This window comes from Callithrix jacchus, chromosome 8 (genome assembly GCF_049354715.1).
Source record: "Callithrix jacchus isolate 240 chromosome 8, calJac240_pri, whole genome shotgun sequence".
NCBI lineage: Eukaryota > Metazoa > Chordata > Mammalia > Primates > Cebidae > Callithrix > Callithrix jacchus.
In genome coordinates, this window is record NC_133509.1 from 108,835,955 (window position 1) to 108,857,949 (window position 21,995).

Here is a 21,995-nt window from a genome sequence, read left to right on the forward strand (position 1 = left end):
TAAAGTTTTATGGGAACATAGGTATGCACATTACTTACAAATTGTCTAAGGCTGCTACTATGGCAAAGCTGAGTAGTTGTAACAGAAACCATGTGTCGGTGGGGTGCAGTGGCTCACGCCTGTAATCCCAGCACTTTGGGAGGCCAAAGTGGGCAGATCACTGGAGGGCAGGTGTTCAGGACCAGACTGGCTAACATGGTAGAACTCAAATATACTCTTTTCTGAGGGTTTCTTTTTTTAGGGAAAAATTTGCCTTATTTGAGCATATATTGATTATCTTCATTGTTGAACAGAAGGAGTTTCCGTGATTTCTTAGCCTTGCCTTATTCCATGTATTCATTTTTTCCTGTTTTATGATTATATCAATATTCTTACTATATTTACAAAACTGAATGCAGAAAGCCCCTCTATCACTGATTTGATCTCTGTATTAACATGATTTTTTGGCCTGTGCAGTGGCTCTTGCCTGTAATCCCAGCACTTTGGGAGGCCAAGGTGGGTGGATCTTTTGAGCTCAGAGGCCCTCCTGGGCAATATGGCAAAACACAATTTCTACAAAAAAAAAAAATAAATAATACAAAAAATTAGCCAGGTGTGGTGGTGCACACCTGTCTCTAGTCCCAGCTACTTGGGTGGCTGAGGTGGGAGGATCACCTGAACCAGGAAGGTTGAGGTTGCAGGGAACCAAGATCATGCCACTGGATTCCAGCCTGGGCAACAAAATGAGACCTTTTTAATTTAAAAGAAAAAAGTATGATGTTTTAACAGACCTTTCATTAGAAATCATAGCTGGAGCTCTGGGGTTGGTGGGAAGATTCTTTCATGGCATGTGTATTTTTGCGCTACATGTGTAGTATTTTAAGTAAACACATTTTTAAAAACCTTGGGACAATATTAAAAAGTTAATAGTAACTAGCAGAAAACATCCTAGGTTCTGCTCTGACCTTGGAGCAATTAGTTTTATGACTCATATTTGGTAAAGTATAGCAAGGAGTATATTAATAGATGGGACAAAACCTGCCTTTGATTAACCATCAGGTTCCAGGTAATGTGATAGGTACAACATGCATATTGTCTTTTGGCTGTTGAGGGAGAAATTTGGAGACACAAATCTTACTGCTAAGGTATATTTGGTGGAAAGATATACTGCCTGCATGTGCACATAGCAGAATTAAATGACTATTAATTTTTTTTCCTCTATTGACGTTCAAGTATTTCTTGAAGAAAGTGAAGGAAAAGGACCACCACCTGCTAATCTGGAATTTATACAATATTTAAGTAACTGATTTCATTTACATTTAAGGGAAGCACTCTGTATTCTTCTCCTCACCTCTCTTTATTTTGTTGAACAAAACTCCAGTAGATATTTTCTCTTACTTTTTAAAATGTGGTTAGAAATTTAAATCACCTGAGATTTTGTATTCCTTAAGTATTTTATAACTAAAGAAGAATGGTATGGGAAATTGGAAGGTGGTTCTTAGTTTCTAGAATGATAGGAAATGGCCAAATTCATTTCAGAAGATGGAATCTAAAAATGTCTGTCCGTCAAAGAAATCAGCTGTAAGCCCACACTGGGCCAGAATGACTGCTTCTTCTTAAAATACAGTGGGTTGGTTGGTTTGTTTGTTTTTGAGACAGGGTCTTAACTCTGTTGCTCAGGCTGGAGTGCAGTGGTGTAATCTCAGCTCACTGCAGCCTCCGCCTCCTGGACTCAAGCAAAATACAGTGTTTTTATTCCTCAGAAGATTACCATCTTTGTAGCACCCCAGAATGGGTGTTGCTGTCCCTGCTTCTCCACCAAACTATAATACAGAGTGGGTTTAATTCTGCCTTTTAAGATTTCTAATAGCAAACCATTTTGGATATTTCTTACATTTGTCAAAGTGGCCTAGTCTTGTGAAACAAAGCATGATAGTTTTTGGTAGTTTTTCTGGAGTAAGGGGATGAAGATGTAAAGTACTTGTGTTTCTGTCGTTTTATTATATATATATTTTTTTTTTTGAGACAGAGTCTTGCTTTGTCACCCAGGCTGGAGTGCAGTGGTGCAGTCACAGCTCACTATAGCCTCAGCCTTGGAGCCTCAACTACAGGCCTGTGCCACCATGCCTGGCTAATTTTTGTTTTTTTGTGTTTCATTGAGATATAGTTTCGCCATGTTGCCCAGGCTAGTCTTGAAACTCCTGGGCTCAAGCAGTCCTCCCACCTTGGCTTTCCAAAGTGCTTGGGATTATAGGCATGAGCGCCACACCTGGCCGAGTTTCTACTGTAAGTGCATACAAAGAGAACTGGGGAAGATGAAGATAGATACCTGATTAATGATCACTAGGAGTAAAATATAGGAGCTTTATTGTTTGAGCCTATGTATCTGAGTAGGGTCCTTCCCTGGATTCTAAACATGTGACTCTGTTATAGGAGAAAATGTCCACCTTGGTTCTGGTGATGGGCAACCCAAAGATTCTGGGCCCCTTCCTCAAGTGGAAAAGAAGCTCAAGTGTACAGTTGAAGGCTGTGACCGGACATTTGTATGGCCAGCTCACTTTAAATACCACCTCAAGACTCATCGGTGAGCAAATCCGAGATCTCATATTTGGATATACGTTGATGCAAAAGTTGATTCTTAGAGGAACTTGTCCCTCAGGTTGACAGAATACAGCAAAGTAGGAACTCCAGTTAACTTCTGGTTAAGATGTCTTTTTTTCTTTAATAGAAAGATTGCATTGTCTCATTTATAATTCTTTATAAATATTTAAGGAGACATTTGGGACCTAAAGGCCTTAAACCATGAGTTCTCAATTTTCATTATAAAACAGTTCCTTTGAGAACTTAAAAGTAACAAATAAGCATGGGCCCCTTCCTTTAACCTATGAAATCAGTTTAAGGGGTGGTGCTAGGCATCTGTAGTTTTTTGTTTGATTTTTTTATTAAGAGACTGGATCTCACTGTCTCAAAGGCTGGAGTGCAGTGGCACCATCATAGCTTACTGCAGCCTCAAACTCCTGGGCTCAAGTAATCTTCCTACCACCTCAGCCTCAGTTGGTATTACAGTCTTGCACCACCACACCTGGCTAATTAAAAAAATTTTGTTTAGAGATGAGGTCTCGCTGTTTCACCCAAGCTGTTCTCAAACTCCTGGGCTCTAGTAATCTTCCTGCCTCAGCCTTCTGAGTAGCTGGGATTATAGGCATGAGCCACCACCCAGCTATAGTTTCACAAAGTCTTCAGCCGATTCTCATGTATCCATTTTTTGGACTTACTGTTTGCCTTGAGAGTCAATAGGAGCTTTGATTTGCCATCTCTAGCAAAGAGTATTTTCAGATATTTTTGCTTATGTGATTATTTCTGCAGAAATGACCGCTCCTTCATCTGTCCTGCAGAAGGTTGTGGGAAAAGCTTCTATGTGCTGCAGAGGCTGAAGGTACACATGAGGACCCACAATGGAGAGAAGCCCTTTATGTGCCATGAATCTGGCTGTGGTAAACAGTTTACTACAGCTGGAAACCTGAAGAACCACCGACGTATCCACACAGGTGTGTGCAGCACCAATATTCCCTTGGGCAGTCTATTCCTTCGCTCTGCATGTTTGCCTATCCTTAGGAAAAACTCAAGTGGGAATAGAAATGAAGGTCTGGGGTTGTTGCTAGGACTCTGAAGATGGGGTTTCTTTTTCAAGTGACTTATGGCACTTATAATAACATTTATTGTATTTTTAGCTGTGTGTGTAGAGTGGACAATGTTGATTTCTGTCTCTAGGAGCCAGACCTGTAGGAAGAGTTATTAGACTTTCTCAGACAACAATGATGTGGGGAGATGTGGACAAGATCAGTCTGTGTTCAAATCTTTTTGAACACTGCACAGTTTTAATTTGGAGCAGTAACATTTATTGAGTCACACAAACCATACAGAATCTGTTCTAGTCACTAAATGGGGTAGGGTGGGTAAAAATATAAAAGATAAGATATAATCCCTGACTTTCTTGTTAGAGCCTCACAACATGAGAAACAGAATAGCGAAGTGAATTATTCTGGGTCACACAGCATGTTAATATCTAAGGAGCAAAATAAAGATTCCTTGACTCTTAGTCTAAGAATCTAAGAATCAGCCAGGAGTGGTGGCACATGTCTGTAATCCCAGCTACTTGGGAGGCTGAGGCAGGAGAATTGATTGAACCTGGCCAGCAGGCGGAGGTTGCAGTGAGCCAAGATTGCGTCATTGCACTCCAGACTGGGCAATAAGAGCAGAACTTCGAAGCAAAAAAAAAGAAGAGTCTAAGGGTGATTTTCCAAGCCACTTGGTCCAGCATGTGCTAGTCTCTAGCCAAAGTGTAATCACTGAACCCAGACCACTCTTAGAATGTGTAACTGTTCTTCCCCACTTTCTTGTCACTTTCATTGACTCTTCTTTCTTGATTCTTGCATTGGTAAAATGACAGTGGTAAAAATTAAAAGGCATATATATATAAGGCACATATATATCTATATGCCTTTTATATATATTTATTTATATATGTACTTTTTTTTTTTTTTTAACTGAGTTTCGCTCTTGTTACCCAGGCTGGAGTGCAATGGCGCAATCTTGGCTCACTGCAACCTCTGCCTCCTGGGTTCAAGCAATTCTCCTGCCTCAGCCTCCCGAGTAGCTGGGACTACAGGCATGTGCCACCATGCCCAGCTAATTTTTGTATTTTTAGTAGAGACAGGGTTTCACCCTGTTGACCAGGATGGTCTCGATCTCTTGACCTCCTGATCCATCTGCCTTGGCGTTTCAAAGTTCTGGGATTATAGGCGTGAGCCACTCCGCCCAGCCTTACTTTTGTTTTTTAATCAGTCAAGTGCACTAGTGAGAAGAGGGGAAAAAGTAAAACAAGGCACTTGATCTGTAACTGACTGTGAACATCAGTTATCGCTACTTCAGATCAGCCCATTGTTGTAGCATTTGATAACACTGAACATCTTAAAATGCTTTCCTACTTTCTTATATATTTATTTATTCTTGAGAGAGTCTTATTCTGTCATCCAGTCTGGAGTGCAGTGACGTGATCTCAGCTCATTGCATCCTCTGTGTCCCGGGGTTCAAGCGATTCTCATGCCTTTGCCTCCCAGTAACTGGGATTATAGGCGTGCACCACCATGCACAGACAGTTCTTTTTTTTTTTGAGACGGAGTTTCGCTCTTGTTACCCAGGCTGGAGTGCAATGGCGTGATCTCGGCTCACCGCAACCTCCGCCTCCTGGGTTCAGGCAATTCTCCTGCCTCAGCCTCCTGAGTAGCTGGGATTTCAGGCACACGCCACCGTGCCCAGCTAATTTTTTGTATTTTTGAGTAGAGACGGGGTTTCAGCATGTTGACCAGGATGGTCTCGATCTCCTGACCTTGTGATCCACCCGCCTCGGCCTCCCAAAGTGCTGGGATTACAGGCTTGAGCCACCGCGCCTGGCAATTCTTGTAATTTTAGTAGGGTTTTGCCATGTTGGCTAGGTTAGTCTGGAACTCCTGAACTCAAGTAATCCACTGACCTTGCCCTCCCAAAGTGCTGGGATTACATGTGTGAGCCACCACACCCAGATTTAAAATTCTTCTACTTCAAAATATGACCGGATTTTCCTGTTCTTTTTTTTCTTTCTAATTCTTGCTAGTTTTTATCTCTGTTAATCTCTGAATTGTTCACCAGTTTCAGAATTTCTTGTTCCTTCTCTTTTACTCAGTGAACTCTCTTGTCATAATCTCAGGCCTCAATTTAATTATTTCTCCCTAATAATCTAAATGTCAGTAATAATTAATATGATAATAAAATTAGCATTTATCAACTCCAAAGCTCTTCTAAGGATTTTATTTTCAAATGCTGCAACTCAGTTTATCTCACATGTCAAAACTGGCCTCAAATTTTTATTAGTAGTAATGATAGTAATTAAAGCTACAATTAAGGTCAGGCACAGTGGTTCACACCTGTAATCCCAGCACTTTGGGAGGTCAAGGCAAGCAGATCACTTGAGGGCAGCTGTTCAAGACCAGCCTGGCCAGCACAGCAAAACCCTGTCTTTACTAAAAATACAATTAGCCAGGTGTGGTGGTGAGTGCCTGTAATCCTAGCTACTTGGGAGACTGAGGCAAGAGAATTGCTTGAACCCGGGAGTTGGAGGTTGCAGTGAGCCAAGATCGCACCACTGCACACTCCAGCCTGAGAGACAGAGTGAGACTCTTATCTAAAAAAAAAATTTTCTTTTGGCAGTGGCTTATGCCTGTAATCCCATCACTTTGGGAGGCTGAGGCAGGTGGATCACCTGAGGTCAGGAGTTTGAGACTAGCCTGACCAACATGGTGAAACCCCGTCTCTTCTCAAAATACAAAAATTAGCCAGACGTGGTGGTGCACGCCTGTAATCCCAGCAACTAGAGAGGTAGAGGCAGGAGAATTGCTTGAACCCAGGAGGCGGAGATGCAGTGAGCAAAGATTGAGCCATTGTACTGCAGACTGGGCAACAAGAGTGAAACTCCTTCAAAAAAAAATAAAAATTAAATGAAGCTGTGAATTCAGTGGCTTACTATGAGGGCTTACTATGTGCCAGGCACTATGGTGAATATTTACCTGGTATTATCTTATTTAATGCTGAAACTGTATTGTCTCCATTTTATAGATGAAAAGGGGATTTTTAGAGCATTAAATACCTTCCCAGTACAAATAAGTGATAGGGCCAGGATTTGAAGTCAGGATTGGATTAACAGACCCCAAAGGCCATGTTTTTCACCATTTTGCTGCATTGCCTTTTAAACCCCTTCCTTCTCCTGCATCCCTTATTCCAGCAAAATAACCATCCTCTCAGTTTCCAAATAGGCAGGTATGTTCTCTAACCAGCTTGATGCAGAGATTAAACTTTTTATAAATCCTTTTTGTGTTTTTAGTCTTTAGCTCATCTTTTGAAACATTTGACCTTGTTATTACTAAAATTTTTCGTTTTCTTGACATTTGTTTTGTCACATACATTAGTATATTGTTCATTCTTTCAATAACTTTTGAGTACCTAGCATTCTGGGGGTAGGGATGAGTATACAAATAAGCATTGAAAAAAGTTACTGTTGGAGAATCACAAACATTAAGCTGTGTGGTATAGTCTAAAAGAATGGAATAATCTAGCAGTGCTGTTTCCTCCCAGCAAGCTGAGCTCCCGTATTGTCACCATGCCATATTCCATGCCATTTCCTGAACTTGTCCTGGGCACTCTCAGTTTCAGGGCTCTGCTCACACTATTCCTTGTGCTTGAAATGTCCCTCCATCATTGTCATCTTTTAAATGAACTCTAATTCAGCTGCTTTCAAAAATACTGCAGTGGAGCACTTTTTCTTCTATTTATGAATACATTTGTCTGTCTCACACTAGTCTGTGACCCTTGGAGGATAGAGACTGCATCTTTTTTGTTTGTTTGTTTTGAGTTTTTTTGAGACAGGGTCTCTCTCTGTAGCCCAGGCTTGAGCCTAGGAATTTGAGATCAGCCTGGGAAACATAGTGAGACTCCATCTCCAAAAAAAAACTTATACTTTTAGTTGGATCTAGAAACTGAGTCTTAAAATTGTTAGAAGATAAAAATCCTGATAGCATGTACAGTATTAATCTTGATATCCTCAGAGGGTGGGAATCACTGAAGAAGGTAGGTCAGTGCAGCTCTCCAGCTCTTGGGCCAGGAGGGGAAAGGAAGTATGAAGCTCAGAGGCAGCCATTTTAAGGAAAAGGGCAAGGCTGTCTGGTGGGATGTATACTAAAAGATCACTGAGAGGCAACACTTGCTAGGTAGCCCAGTTGAAATTATAATATGGATTAAATAAATCGGAGTAAGTAAGTCATTTGACTGAATAATGTTGGTGGGAAAAGAGAGTAACAGGTAATCAGTTCATCAGAAGACTGAGTCTTTATCTCATTTTCTGTCTCTAGGAGAGAAACCTTTTCTTTGTGAAGCCCAAGGATGTGGCCGTTCCTTTGCTGAGTATTCTAGCCTCCGAAAACATCTGGTGGTTCACTCAGGTATCAGAACCTTTGCCATTCATAGATTTTAGGAAAAGTAGACAAAAGAATAAAAGGGTCCTGGGGTGATGTAAAGAAATTTAAAAATAAGCCGTTTGCTATAAAGATAGAAAGCTTCTCATTTCTCATCATCATGATGGAATCATAAATCAAGACCCTTAATTCTTATAATCAAGGGGGACATATAATTATTTTCAGCTGCGTTTCTAATCCAGCCCCACCCCCTTTTTTTGAATAGATCAGCAAATTCATTTGGCACTCTGCTGGGTGCTTTATAAGTTACATGAAACGTGGACCCTCTAGGAATTGACATTTGTATTCTTGGAGAGTATTTCGTGTCAGAAGAAAAGAGAGTGATATAAGTTAAAGAGATTGATATAAGTTAAAGAAGCACCAGTAATATTATTGCCTTCTGAGCAGGTGTTAGTGATCCTACTTGAGACACCATTTTGGCAGAAAGTATGCCTTTGGTAAATAGAGCCACAAACCTTATCATTGCAGATGTGGAGAAGAGACAGGAGTAAGATTTAATGACCTGTTTTCTGTTGGGAGCCTTAAATTAATTCCCTGCAGTTTGTCCGTTAGCACACTCTGTGCAGGTATGTCTCATCCTCTTAACCAGAAGTCAGGTACAGCCCAGGGTAAAACCTGTATCTTGTTAGAAGGATTTTTTCCTGTAGGACATGGTTATTTACTTTGAAAACAAGTCTGGGAGTCTAGTTTAAGAAGGGCTTACAATGCCAGGAAGGAGAGTTTCTGGAGCCTACTGGAGGTACAATCTGATGAGATCTGGCCTACTAAAGATGAATCTGGCAATGATGCAGAAGCTAAACTATAATAGGAAGAGATAAGACTTTTTTTCAGTCTGGTCAAGAAGTCTGCTCCATTGTAGTGGCAGGGAGCATGGGAAGAGACCCAGTGGAAGAATCTGTTCAACTCCACAAATGGTTGGCTATAAAGTGATACAGAAATGGAGGCAGCAGGTGAGGATTATTGATTCAAGAAGCATGGTAGCTCACGCCTGTAATCCCAGTACTTTGGGAGGCTGAGATGGGTGGATCATGAGATCAGGAGTTTGAGACCAGCCTGACCAACATGGTAAAACCCCGTCTCTACTAAAAATACAAAAATCAGCTGGGCTTGGTGGCGGGCACCTGTAATCCCAGCTACTCAGGAGGCTGAGGCATAAGAATTGCTTGAACCCGGGAGGTGGAGGTTGCAGTGAGCTGAGATCATGCTACTAGGGGGCACTACAGCCTTAGCGACTCCGTCTCAAAAAAAAAAAGTGATAGTGAAGATAAGGAGGAAAAGGGGGCTTTTCAGTTGTTAGGCTGACTCATTTATTTATAAGAGGGGTTAGAAAAGCGTTGGATGATGAGTGCTAGAGGGGGTCTGTAGACTAGCCTTGTATGCTTGTTGGAGTTCCTGGCACGCAACAGGTTTTTATAATTTGTTGATTTAGTGAGCCAATTAGAATGAATAAATAGATAGCTAAGTAGCAGTGAGTGAGGATACAGCTGAGAGTAAGTAGCTTAACTTTTTTTAGTAGACCTGTTCAGATTTTATTATTTTTCTCTGCTACTGCTCATCAATTTAAAAGCTGGACTCTGGAGAAAATAGGTGATAGAGGTTAATCAGAGTGAGGCTTGCTGAGGAATGAACTCAAGGAGGAGAGGGATTCTAGAATGTAATCAGGTCATTGTTGAGTGACTGGCCATGGGAAACAAGGGGAAGCTAGAACATGATGAGTGGAGAGGAAGAACCAGGAGTTACTTATGAGGAAAGCAAGCTAGTGGAGTACAAACAAGGATGTTGGAGAGAGATAATCGATCAGGGATGTATATTTCAGAGTTGAGATTTTAGGAGTGGAGCAGTTTTTTAATAGGATGACAAGTTCTAAGCAGAGGTGGCAAACTAGTATCCTTTAGGCTAGATGTGGACCTCAGATGTGTTTTGCTTGGATTGTAGAGTGTTTTTATTTTACTTTACTGTGTAAGATTACATGAAAGATTCACAAAAGTAGAGAAAATAAAGATTTTTCTTACATAGCAACAGTACTGGTATACCTATCAAAATTAATACTTTCTTGGTTTTCTCGTATAATCAATCCATGTTCAGTTTTTTCTACTTGTCTCGAAAATCTCTTTTAAAGTCGGTTTGTTTAAATCAGGATCCAACAAGGTCCAATATTATACTTGGTTATTAAGTCTTTTAAATCGAGATCTTTCTACATGGAGTTTTTTATTTTTGTTTTTGTTTTTTTCCCCATAGAGTTGTTGCAAAACAGAGTCAGTTGAGTCCTATAGAATATCCCACATTCTGGATATGTTGGTTCACTTCCATTTATGTCATTTAACTTGTTCCCTTACATTTCCTGTAAATTAAGTAAGCTCTAAAAGCTTCAAAGTTTGGAAGTTTTGTGCAAAAATATGTCAGAGATGGTTCTGTGTGCTTCATTTTGTATCACATCAGGAAGCTCGCAGTGCTTGGTTGTCAGAATTGATCCATGAGTTCAGCTGGTAACAGCCTGATCTCTGTATTGTAAAGTGCCCAATCAACCTTTCTGCCTTTTTTTTTTTTTGAGACAGAGTGTTACTCTGTTGCCCAGGTGAGAGTGCAGTGGGGCTATCTTGGCTCACTGCAGCCTCCACCTCGTGGGTTCAAGCAATTCTTCCTCAGCCACCTGAGTAGTTAGTATTATAGGCGTGTGCCATGACCCCAGCTAATTTTTAGTAGAGACAGGGTTTCACCATGTGGCTAGGCTGGTCTTGAACTCCTGACCTCAAGTCTTCCGCCTACCTTGGTTTCCCAAAGTGCTGGGATTACAGGCATGAGCCACCACACCCAGCCCACCTTTTACCTTTTGATTTCATTCCTAAATGATGCCCGAATCTGTTATTTCATTAAGGATTGTAAAATGGTGGTTTTTCTTATTCTCTTACTCCTTTCACATTAGTTGGAATTCTTCTGTACTATGGGACACTTTAGTTGGACTCTTTTCCATTAATATCAAGTAGGGCTATTTTATCATTTGCATAGGCAAGGCAGGATAAATGTGTAATTCTTTTAATTGTGAATTTTGAGAATAAGGAATTGATGCTCTATTTACTACTAGTGTTTCATGTTTGATGCTCTTTCAAATGAAATGTTTTCTTGATTTTATTTTTGAGTTGTTCATTGCCAGTATATAGAAATACAATTGAATTTTGTACATTGATCTTGCAACCTTGGTAAAACCTTGAGTTTTAGTAGTTTGTTTCTTTTCTTTTTTTCCAACTTTTTAGTTCAGGGGTACATGTGCAGGATGTGCAGGTTAGTTATATAGGTAAAGGTGTCCCATGGTGGTTTGCTGCACAGATCATTTCATCACCTAGGTATTAAGCCCAGCATCCATTAGCTGTTCTTTCTGATGCTCTCTCCCTCCTCCTACTCACCCACCCCCCGTTTTTTTTTTTTTTTTTTTCTGTTTATTTTTTAAGAGACAGAGTCTCACTCTATTGCCCAGGCTAGAGTACAGTGGCACCATCATAGCTCCCTGAAGCCTTTGAACTCCTCGGAACAAATGATCTTCCCATCTGAGTCTCTCCAGTAGCTGGGACTACAGGCTCACACTACCACATCTAGCTAATATGTATTTTTTTGTAAGATATACAGTCTTTTTATGTTGCCCAGGCCGATCTTGAACTCCTGGACTCAAGTGATACTCCCACCTTGACCTCCCAAAATGTTGGGATTGCAGGCATGAGCCCACTGCACCTGGCTGAGTTTTAGTAGTTTTTTAAAAATAGATTTCTTAGTGTTTTTTATATACAAGATCATGTCATCTGAGATTAAAGATAGTTTTGCTTCTTCCTTTCCAATCGAGGTGCCTTTAATTTCCTTTTCTTTTTTTTTTTTTTAGACATGGCTCCCTCTGTTGCTCAGGTTGGAGTGCAGTGGCATGATCATGGCTTATTGCAATCTCAACCTCATGGGCTCGAGCAGTCCTCCCACATGAGCCTCCCAAGGCTGGGACTACAGGCACATGCCCAACTAATTTTTTTTTTTGAGACCGAGTCTTGCTCTGTTGCCCAGGCTGGAGTGCAGTGGGGCAATCTTGGCTCACTGCATCCTCCGCCTCCCAGGTTCAAGTGATTCTCTTGCCTCAGCCTCCTGAGTAGGTGGGATTACAGGTGTGCACCACCATGTCCAGCTAATTTTTGTATTTTTGGTAAAGATGGGTTTTCACCATGTTGTCCAGGGTGGTCTCAAACTCCCAACCTCAGGTGATGCCTACCTCAGCCTCCAAATATGCTGGAATTAAAGGCGTAAGCCACCACACCTGGCCCCCAGCTATTACAAATTTTTTTTTTTTTTTTTTTTTTTTTTTTTACAGAGACAGGATTTTGCCATGTTGACCAGGCCTGGCTCAAGCAATCTTCCTGTCTCAGCCTTCCAGTGTTGGGATTACAGGCGTGAGACACTGCACCTGGCCTTTAATTTCTTTTCTCTTCTTTTTTCCTTTCCTTTCCTTCCCTTCCCTTCTCCTTTTCCCTTTCCCTTTTCCCTTTTTCCTTTTCCCTTTCCTTTCCTCTTTGGAGACAGAGTCTTACTCTCTCCCAGGCTGAAGTGCAATGGTGTACTCTCAGCTCACTGCAACCACTGCCTCCTGGGTTCAAGTGATTCTCCTGCCTCAGCCTCCTGAGTAGCTGGGACTATAGGCACACATCACCACACCCAATAATTTTTGTATTTTTAGTAGAGACGGGGTTTCACTATGTTGGCCAGGCTGGTCTTGAACTCCTGACCTTAGATATGCACCCACCTTGGCCTCCCAAGTGCTGAGATTACAGATGTGAACCACCGTGCCTGACCTAATTTCTTTTTCTGGCTAGAACCTTCAGTACAACATTGAATAGAAGTGTGAGGCTGGGTACAGTAGCTCATGCCTGTAATTCCAGCACTTTGGGAGACTGAGGTGGACAGATCACCTGAGGTCAGGAGTTTGAGACCATCCTGGCCAACAACATGGTGAAACCCCATCTCTACTAAAAATACAAAATCATCCGGGTGTGGTGGCTCACACCTGTAATCCCAGCTACTTGAGAGGCTGAGGCATGAGAATTGCTTAAACCTAGGAGGTGGAGGTGGTAGTGAGCTGAGATCATGCCATTGCACTCCAGTCTGGGTGATGGAGCAAGACTCTCTCAAAAAAAAAAAAAAAAAAAAAAAAAAATGTTGAGAGTAGGCATCCTTGTCTTTTTCCCAGTCTTTGGGGGAAAAACATTTGTTCATTCTTTCATAATTTCTCCTTTTTTTTTTTTGACAGAGCCTCACTCTTTTGCCCAGGTTGGTGTGCATTGGCATGATATCGGCTCACTGCAACCTCCACCTCCTGGGTTCAAGCAATTCTTTTCCTCCAGTCTCTGGAGTAGCAGGGATTACAGGCTCCTACCGCCACGCCCAGCTAATTTTTTTTAATCGAGATGGGGTTTCACCATGTTGATAAGGCTGGTTTCAAACTCTTGACCTCAAATGATCCACCTGCCTCAGCCTCTACAAAAAAATCAGTAAGGGAGGGAAGGAAGAGAAGGGAGAAAGGGACGGAAGAAGAAGGAGTCCATATGTTCATGAGGAATATTGGTCTGTAATGTTTTCTTTGATATCTTTGGCTTTTTTATCAGGGTAATAATAATATTGGCCTCCCTAGTTCAAGTGATTCTTGTGCCTCAGTTTCACCAGTAGCTGGGACTACAGGCATCTACCACCATGTCTTGCTAATTTTTGCATATTTCTAGTAGAGATGGGGTTTTGCCTTGTTAGGCTGGTCTTAAACTCTTGACCTCAAGTGATCCACCTGCCTTAGCCTCCCAAAATGCTGATTTTATAGGTGTGTTATACTGTCCCTGGCCTGGTTGTTATTTTTGGAGCTTCTTATGCTGTATTTATGCTTTTGACATGACTCATTTGTCTTTGTAATAGCCTCTTTGCTTTTTAACACAATAGCAGTTCTTAGGCTCACCTTGGACTTGGAATCAGCTATTCCTCCATGGAGTCTTGATTCCTTATAGTTGGAACCACAGTCTGGGTGCTATGTACCTGTTGCTATTAGGTTGTCATCATTGACAGGGTGCAATGCTTGTAATCCCAGCACTTTGGGAGGCTGAGGGAAGCAGATCACTTTAGCCTAGGAGTTCAAAACCAGCCCGGGTAACACAGTGAAGCCCTGTTTCTACAAAAAAAATTAAAAAATTAGCTGAGCATAGTGACTCATACCTGTAATTCCAGCTACTTGGGAGGCTGAGGCATACGGATTGGTTGAACCCAGGAGGTGGAGGCTGCAGTGAGCTGGGATGAGCCGCTGCACTCTGGCCTGGGCAACAGACTGAGACTCTGTCTCAAAAAGAAAGAAAAAGAAAAAGAAAAGGTTGTCACTGTTTCTAGAACTTTTCAGTGTAAAGAACTAGAGAAGACATTTTTGTTGTTGTTGTTGTTTGTCTTTTTTGAGGTGGAGTCTCGCTCTGTTGTCCAGGCTGGAGTGCAGTGGCATGATCTTGGTTCACTGCAACTGCCACCTCTGCCTCCCTTATTCAAGCAATTCTCCCACCTCAGCCTCCCAAGTAGATGGGATTACAGGCGCACACCACCACGCCTGACTAATTTTTGTATTTTTTTTAGTAGAGAGGGGTTTTGCCATGTTGGCCAGGCTGGTCTTGAACTCCTGGCCTCAAGTGATCTACCCACCTTGGCCTTCCAAAGTGCTGGGATTACAGGCGTGAGCCACCATGCTTGGCCTGTAGAGAAGACATGTTTTTGAAAGGAAGATAATTGGTTCATGTTGATGATTCCAATTTAAATTTTCACATTAAACAATTTTCAGAGGATTTTTTTGTACTTCATATTTTTCTCTTACATTGAAAATCTTGGTTCCTAACATTAATACAATATTGTTTCAAAATGATAATACCAATATTGTTATCAGTTTGTCTAGAGAATGAAGTTGAAGACTTTTGTAGCTGTTTTTCTTAGAATATCTTCTATTAAGGACATACAGTAAAATATTATGTTTAAATACCCTTTAAATCATTGTTTTCATATATCACCAGCCTGATAAATAGATTTGTTTCAGTTTCTTTTTCAAGCTTTTTTAATACGTCAAGTCAAAGCTAGATGTATTCAAAAAGCCTTGATTATAGGTGTCTCATTACCCTCTTCCCTCCCTCCTTCTCTTATAGGTATAACCATTTTTTATTTCCTATTTGGTTTACTTTTCCAGTGGTTCTTTTTGCATATACAAGCAAATCCAGTTTATTTTTTATATTTTTATCCATACATTTTTAAAGTTGAGATATAGTTCACATACCATGAGATTCATCTGTAAAAAAGTGTGTAATCTGGCCGGGCATGTGGCTCCCAGCACTTTGAGAGGCCTACCCGGCTGGATCACCTGAGGTCAGGAGTTCAAAACCAGCCTGGCCAACATGGTGGAACCCCATCTCTACTAAGAATACAAAAATTAGCTGGGTGTGGTGGTGTGTCCTGTGATTCCAACTACTCAGGAGGCCAAAGCATGAGAATCACTTGAACCAGGGAGGCGGAGGTTGCAGTGAACCGAGATCATGCCACTGCTCTCTCCAGCCTGGGTGACAAAGCGAGACTCCATGTCAAAAAAAAAAAAAGCAAAAAGGTGTGTAATGAAGTAGTTTTTAGTACTAATATAGTTATCCTTTGTTATCTGTGATGTATAGGTTCCAGGACCCCAGCAGATACCAAAATCCACAAATACCCAGGTCTCTTACATAAAATGGCATGGTATTTGCATATAACCTACACATATCCTCCCATATGCTTTAAATCATCTCTAGATTACTGATAGTACTTAATACAATGTAAATGCTATGTGAATAGTTATGCTATATTGTTTTTTTTGTGTTTTTTATTGTTTTATTGTATTTATTTATTTTTTGAAACGGAGTCTCCCACTGTCACCCATGCTGGAGTGCAGTGGTGAGATCTCGGCTCACTGCAACCTCCGCCTCCCAGGTTCAAGCAATTCTTCCTCAGCCTCCCGAGTAGCTGGGATTACAGTCACCTGCCACCATGCCCAGCTAATTTTTGTAGTTTTAGTAGAGATGGGGTTTCACTGTGTTGGCCAGGCTGGTCTCAAACTCCTGACCTCGTGATCCGTCTGCCTTGGCCTCCCGAAGTGCTGGGATTACAGGTGTGAGCCACCACGCCGGCCTTATTTATTTATTTTTTAGGCGGATTCTTGCTCTGTTGCATAGGCTGGAGTGCAGTGGCCCATGATCTTGGTTTAATGAAACCTCCACCTCCTGGGTTCAAGTGATTCTCCTGCCTCAGCCTACCAAGTAGCTAGAACTACAGGTGCCTGCCACCATGTCCGACTAATTTTTGTATTTTTAGTAGAGAAAGGGTTTCACTATGTTGGCCAGGCTGGTCTCAAACTCCTGACCTTGTAATCCACCCACCTTTGCCTTCCAGAGTGCCGGGATTATAAGCGTGAGCCACCACATGCAGCCTACTTTATTCCTTTTTATGCCTGAATAATAGTCCATTGTATGGATATACCACATTTTGTTTATCCATTCATCAGTTGATGGATTTGGGTTGTTTGCCACATTTTGACTATTATGTATAATGCTGCTATGAACATTTGTGTACAAGTTTTTATGTGGTTATGTGTTTTCATTTTTTTTAAGTGTATACCTGTAAGTGGAATTGCTGAGTCATATGGTAACTTTCTGTTTAGCTTTTTGGGAAACTGCCATTTTTCCAAAGTGGCTGTACTATTTTACATTCCCACCAGCAGTGTATGAGGATTTCAGTTTCTGTACATCCTGCCCAGCAGTTGTTTCTGTCTGTCTTTGATTATAGAAATACTGGAGTGTATGATTCCTTTTCTTACTTACATAAAGGTGTTGTAGCATGCTGGTTTTTTTTGAGTCAGAGTCTCACTCTGTGGCTCAGACTGGAGTGCAGTGGGGTGATCTTGGCTCACTGCAACCTCCACCTCCTGGGTTCAAGCAATTCTCCTGCCTCAATCTCCCAAGTAGCTGGGATTGCATGCACCCACCACCACACCTGGCTAATTTTTGTATTTTTGTAGAGATGGGGTTTCACCATGTTGGCCAAACTAGTCTCGATCTCCTGACCTCGTGATCCACCTGCCTCAGCTTCCCAAAGTGTGAGCTACTGTGTCTGGCCAAAATAAATTTATTTTAGATTCAGAGGGTACATGTGCAGGTTTGTTATAAGGGTATATTGTGTGATGCTGAGGTTTGGGCTTTAATGATCCTGTTGACCAGGCAGTGGACATAGTAGCTGATAGGTAGTTTTTCAACCCTTGCCCTGTACCCACTTTTGGAATCCCCAATGTTTATTGTTCCCATCATCATGTCCATATGTACCCAGTGTTTAACTCCTACTTATAAGTGAGAACATGTATTTGATTTTCCATTTCTTTGTTAATTTGCTTAGGATAATGGCCTCCAGCTGCATTCATGTTGCTGCAGAGGATATGATTTTGTTCTTTTTTATGGCTGCATAGTATTCCATGGTGTGTATGTACCACATTTTCCTTATCTCATTTACCATTGATGGGCACCTGGTTTGATTCCATATCTTTGCTGTTGTGAATAGTGCTGCAGTGAACTTGTGAGTGTAGGTGTCTTTTTGGTAGAGCAGTTTATTTTCCTTTGGGTAGATAGCCAGTAATGGGATTGCTGGTTCAAATGGTGATTCAATTTTTAGTTTTAAAGCTTTGTAATATTCTACCCTGTTTCTATTATATAGCCTTTTTTCTTCTGTGCAGGACTATTGCAATATCTATAGCTTTTTAGTCAGTCTCTGTGATTAATATTTAGGTTGTTTCCAGTATTTAGCCATTTTAAAATAATGTTGCAGTGATGAATAACCTTGTGCATAGATTATTTCACATTTTGTCACTATAGTTTGGGACATATTCCTAGAAGTGGGATTCCTAGGTCAAAGGGCAAGTGCATCTACATTTTTTCTAGATATTGTCAGATTCCCCCAAAGAGGTTTTTGTATTTTGCATTCCCAGCAAAATACAATCAGCAACGAAGATTGCTGTACCATGTGTTTATCAATTGTGAATTTGTTCCTAGCATTTAGAAATGGAGAGATTCTACTTAAAAATCCTATTTCCAGTGTGTTTAAAACACAAACAAACAGAGAATCTGGCAGTGGTACGCCTTAATCTAAATATGGCAACAGTTGGCTAGAACGGAATAATAGCTGCCCCTTTTCCGGGAAAGGTACTCTCTAGGTTACTGTGACCCCCACTTGGCCATTTTACTTACTTTTGCTGCCTATCAGTCCCCTACAGACATGAGATTTTGACCCCTGCTTCTGAGTATGATTGTCTGGGTAGGTAGAATAGAAACAGAGAATTTAGAACTTGAAGACATAGAAGACAGTTTAGATCATGTTAGAAGAGCCACCAGTGTGAATGTTGATGACCCTAAAGAGTAGTGCCAGGGAGTATGACAAGGGGATATTAGGAACCCAGGATTGGAGTCCTCGAGGAAAGTACATGTCCTAGAGGTCCCTGGAACACTATCTGAAAAAGGAGGCATATTTTTTTGGCTGTCATGATCCTATACCACAGAGATTTTGTGAAGACAGCAGTAGAGCGGGTCTGGAAAGGTCCAGGGGCTAGAAGCAGGGAGTGTGCTAAATCCCACCCAGTGTACTCTTCCTGCCTTCCCCCATGTACTGAGAGACTGGGAAAGGTGGGGAATGGGAAAAGGAGCAGCTGTTTATGTTCAGTTTAACATTCTCTGAGTTTCTTCATCTAGGTCTTGAGTCCATTCTCTTCTGTTGTTTTGGCTTCCCTGTTTAACCTGCTCCCTGTTTCAGGAGAGAAGCCTCATCAGTGCCAAGTCTGTGGGAAGACCTTCTCTCAGAGTGGAAGCAGGAATGTGCATATGAGAAAGCATCACTTGCAGCTGGGAGCAGCTGGGAGTCAAGAGCAGGAGCCACCTGGTGAGGAGGGTGGGTGTAGTAGAGGGCTATCCCTTCTAGGGTTCAAAGAGCCAAATCACTGTCCTGCCTGGTTATCTGGAAATTTTTTGATTCTGTTTTGGGTAGATAGACCTGGTCTCATTTGATGGGCTGATGGTTTCCAAACATAGCTATACAGTAGAATCATCTGCAAGCTTTTAAAATTTATATATTTTTTTGTTGCTTGTCCCCCCCCACCAATAAAACAAAGCAATCTCATAAATGAGATAATTTGCAAGATCCCAGAATCTGTAGTTTTAAAAGTTCCCGTAGTAAGTTTGATGGTAACTAGTGCTGATCCATGAACGAGGATTTCAGTAACACAGTGACAAAAGATTTCTGTATGGCAAAAGTTTAAGCTTTTTTTTTTTAGATGGAGTCTTACTCTGTCACCCAGGCTAGAGTGCAGTGGCGCCATCTCAGCTTACTGCAACCTCCGCCTTCTGGGTTCAGGATTCTTCTGCCTCAGCCTCCTGAGTAGCTGGGATTACAGCCAGGTGCCACCACACCTGGCTAATTTTTGTATTTTCGTAGAGATGGGGTTTCATCATGTTGGCCAGGCTGGAAGCATTTTCTGCTTACCAGTTGTGACTACCTTTTTGCCCTGTCTGAAATTTGACAACTTTTTAATTCTTATTCCTTTGCCATTAATTGTCTTATTCCTTTCCTTAATTGTTCCAAATATTCCTTTCTAAAGGTCCGCCTATCCTGTCTCATATACTAATTCTTCAGATGCTGAAAACAAGCAAGGGTCATTAGGCTTATTACTCTTTCCCTTCTAGGTTTATTCTTGTTTCTCGAAAGTAGGTGAAATAAGAGGTGGCATCCAATACATAGGTTAACTTCTAGTAATGAAAGAGAAGTCCAGCTTCCCGTTGAAAGAAAATGAGGACCAGGCACAGCCTTGACTGCTGTATGTCTCTCACAACCTATTCTCTGTGCAGCTGAGCCACTAATGGGCAGTAGTTTGCTTGAAGAGGCTTCAGTACCCAGTAAAAACCTGGTGTCTATGAATTCCCAGCCCAGCCTTGGTGGAGAGTCCTTGAACCTACCAAATACCAATTCTATCCTGGGAGTTGATGATGGTAAGACTTCCACCTCTCCTTTATTTGGGAAAAATGGGCTGCAACTAGGGGCTAAGGAATGGGGTGTCTCCACAGTGGAGGTTTAAATCTCATTTCTTATGAATAGCTGTGGTATGATTGAGTAGCATTTGTGTTCTTATTCTCTGGGGTGGATAAGTGAGTCTGTTTAAAAAAATTTTTTTTCATTGAAGATAATATAACAAAGAATAAAAAGAAAAAATCTTAAGAAAAAATTATTCATAATCCTAGCATCCTAGCACAACTATTTCTATCTTTCCTATTGCAGTTATGGAAGAACTTAACTTTTAAAACATTTAAACAGAACATAACCAGGTTTTACAGAGGAGATATAAAGCAATTTCTCCATACCTTCAAAAGCCATATCTTCTGGAGAAAAGAAAGGGCTCTCTAGGAAACACTTGCTCCTCTCTGGTATAGAAATTTCACCCAAGTTACACAGGCCAGGCCCTCTTCTCTGAAAAACTTAACAGGTGAGGTCAGCATGCATTTATTCAGTGCCTACTGTGTGCCTGGCACCATGGGAAAGACAAAAGTAGAAGCTAGGGACCTTAATATCCAGTTGAGAAGTGAAAGCTTACATATATATGGGAAACAACATTGAGTACATAAAAGGCAGTATATAGTGAACATTAAATTATATGGTACAGTATAAAAGAGTTATATCAGCTAGAAAACCCCTAGAAGAAACTTTTGATTTTCTGAGGGCTAAGTGGTATATCCTTAAAATATTTCTAGATTTTCATGGTGATCCCACTGATGAACATTTAGTAACTGTGAGATCTTGTGTTTTGCTCTTCATATCATTTTCAGTCAGTGAGTGCTATCAGTGTCATTGGTTCATACCATATTCAGTCAGTGAGTGCTGTCATTATCATTGGTGACTGCTTTAAGGGTGGCTTTGGTTCCCTGACCTGCTTGCCTAAGCAGCTTTTGCCCCGTTTCATACATAGTTTTAATTCAGTTAACAGTGCTAATACCGTATTATTCTAAATCCTGAATTAAGATTTCTTGTCTTTTTTTCTATTCTGTTTCTATAATACTTTCCGAATTCACTGATAGTGCTTATCAGACAGGATTAACTTGGAAGAAATAGAGGAATGTGGGAAATAGAGGAATAGAGTCTGAGAGTTGTTAATGACAGGCTTAATGATGCAGATAGGTATATCTCTGGATTCACTTTTCATTGAAACATTTTTCTGTTGCTTCACAGAAGTGCTTGCTGAAGGATCCCCACGTTCCCTGTCTTCAGTGCCTGATGTGACACATCACTTGGTGACCATGCAGTCAGGGAGGCAATCATATGAAGTTTCTGTCTTAACTGCAGTAAATCCACAAGAGGTAAAGTGGTCTCTTGCCCTTTGTTTCTGTGGAACCTAAGGTGGGGAAGGACTGAGAATTTAGAGGATCTGAAAAAGTCTCCAGTTTCCATTTCCTGGAAACTTTGAAATGAGTATTTTCTTTTAAATTAAGCATGAGTTCAGCTGACAAATTGGAGATTGGTCTGTCACACCTGGGACTCTCAGCTTTAAAGTTCTTTTATACACATTCCTCATTGATGTCTGTTCCCACTGTTCTCTGCCATACTATAACATGAAGATACAGCTTTTATTTTATAAAGGCACACAATGAGCACTGAATAAATGCATGTTGACCTTACCTGTTAAGTTATTCAGAGAATAACAGAGAAGGGCCTGGACTGTGTGGCTTGGGTGAAATTTCTGTACTAGAAAGGAGCAAGTGTTTCTTAGCCCTTTCTTTTCTCCATAAATAACATCTTGGAAAAGGTCCTCAGCAAAAAAGATAATAACACAATCATTAAACATAATTATTGTTCATTCTGCTAGGGTCGTATGTC

At 41.1% G+C, this 21,995-nt stretch overlaps 1 protein-coding gene across 11 annotated transcripts in view; it reads left to right on the forward strand.

The window, feature by feature from the left end:
• Positions 1-21,995, forward strand: part of ZNF410 (zinc finger protein 410) — a 44,209-nt gene that overhangs the window by 13,499 nt on the left and 8,715 nt on the right. For 4 of the 11 annotated variants that reach the window (XM_035260987.2, XM_009006318.5, XM_002754139.7 and 1 more), the window contains 6 exons: positions 2,413-2,563; positions 3,346-3,527; positions 7,920-8,009; positions 18,891-19,016; positions 19,979-20,119; positions 21,351-21,478. In XM_035260987.2, coding sequence (XP_035116878.1) covers positions 2,413-2,563; positions 3,346-3,527; positions 7,920-8,009; positions 18,891-19,016; positions 19,979-20,119; positions 21,351-21,478 — 818 coding nt within the window. Of the gene's footprint in view, positions 1-2,412; positions 2,564-3,345; positions 3,528-7,919; positions 8,010-18,890; positions 19,017-19,816; positions 20,120-20,405; positions 20,611-21,350; positions 21,479-21,995 lie in introns of all 11 variants that reach the window. The other 7 variants (XR_013521381.1, XR_013521380.1, XR_013521384.1 and 4 more) reach the window with 4 other exon arrangements.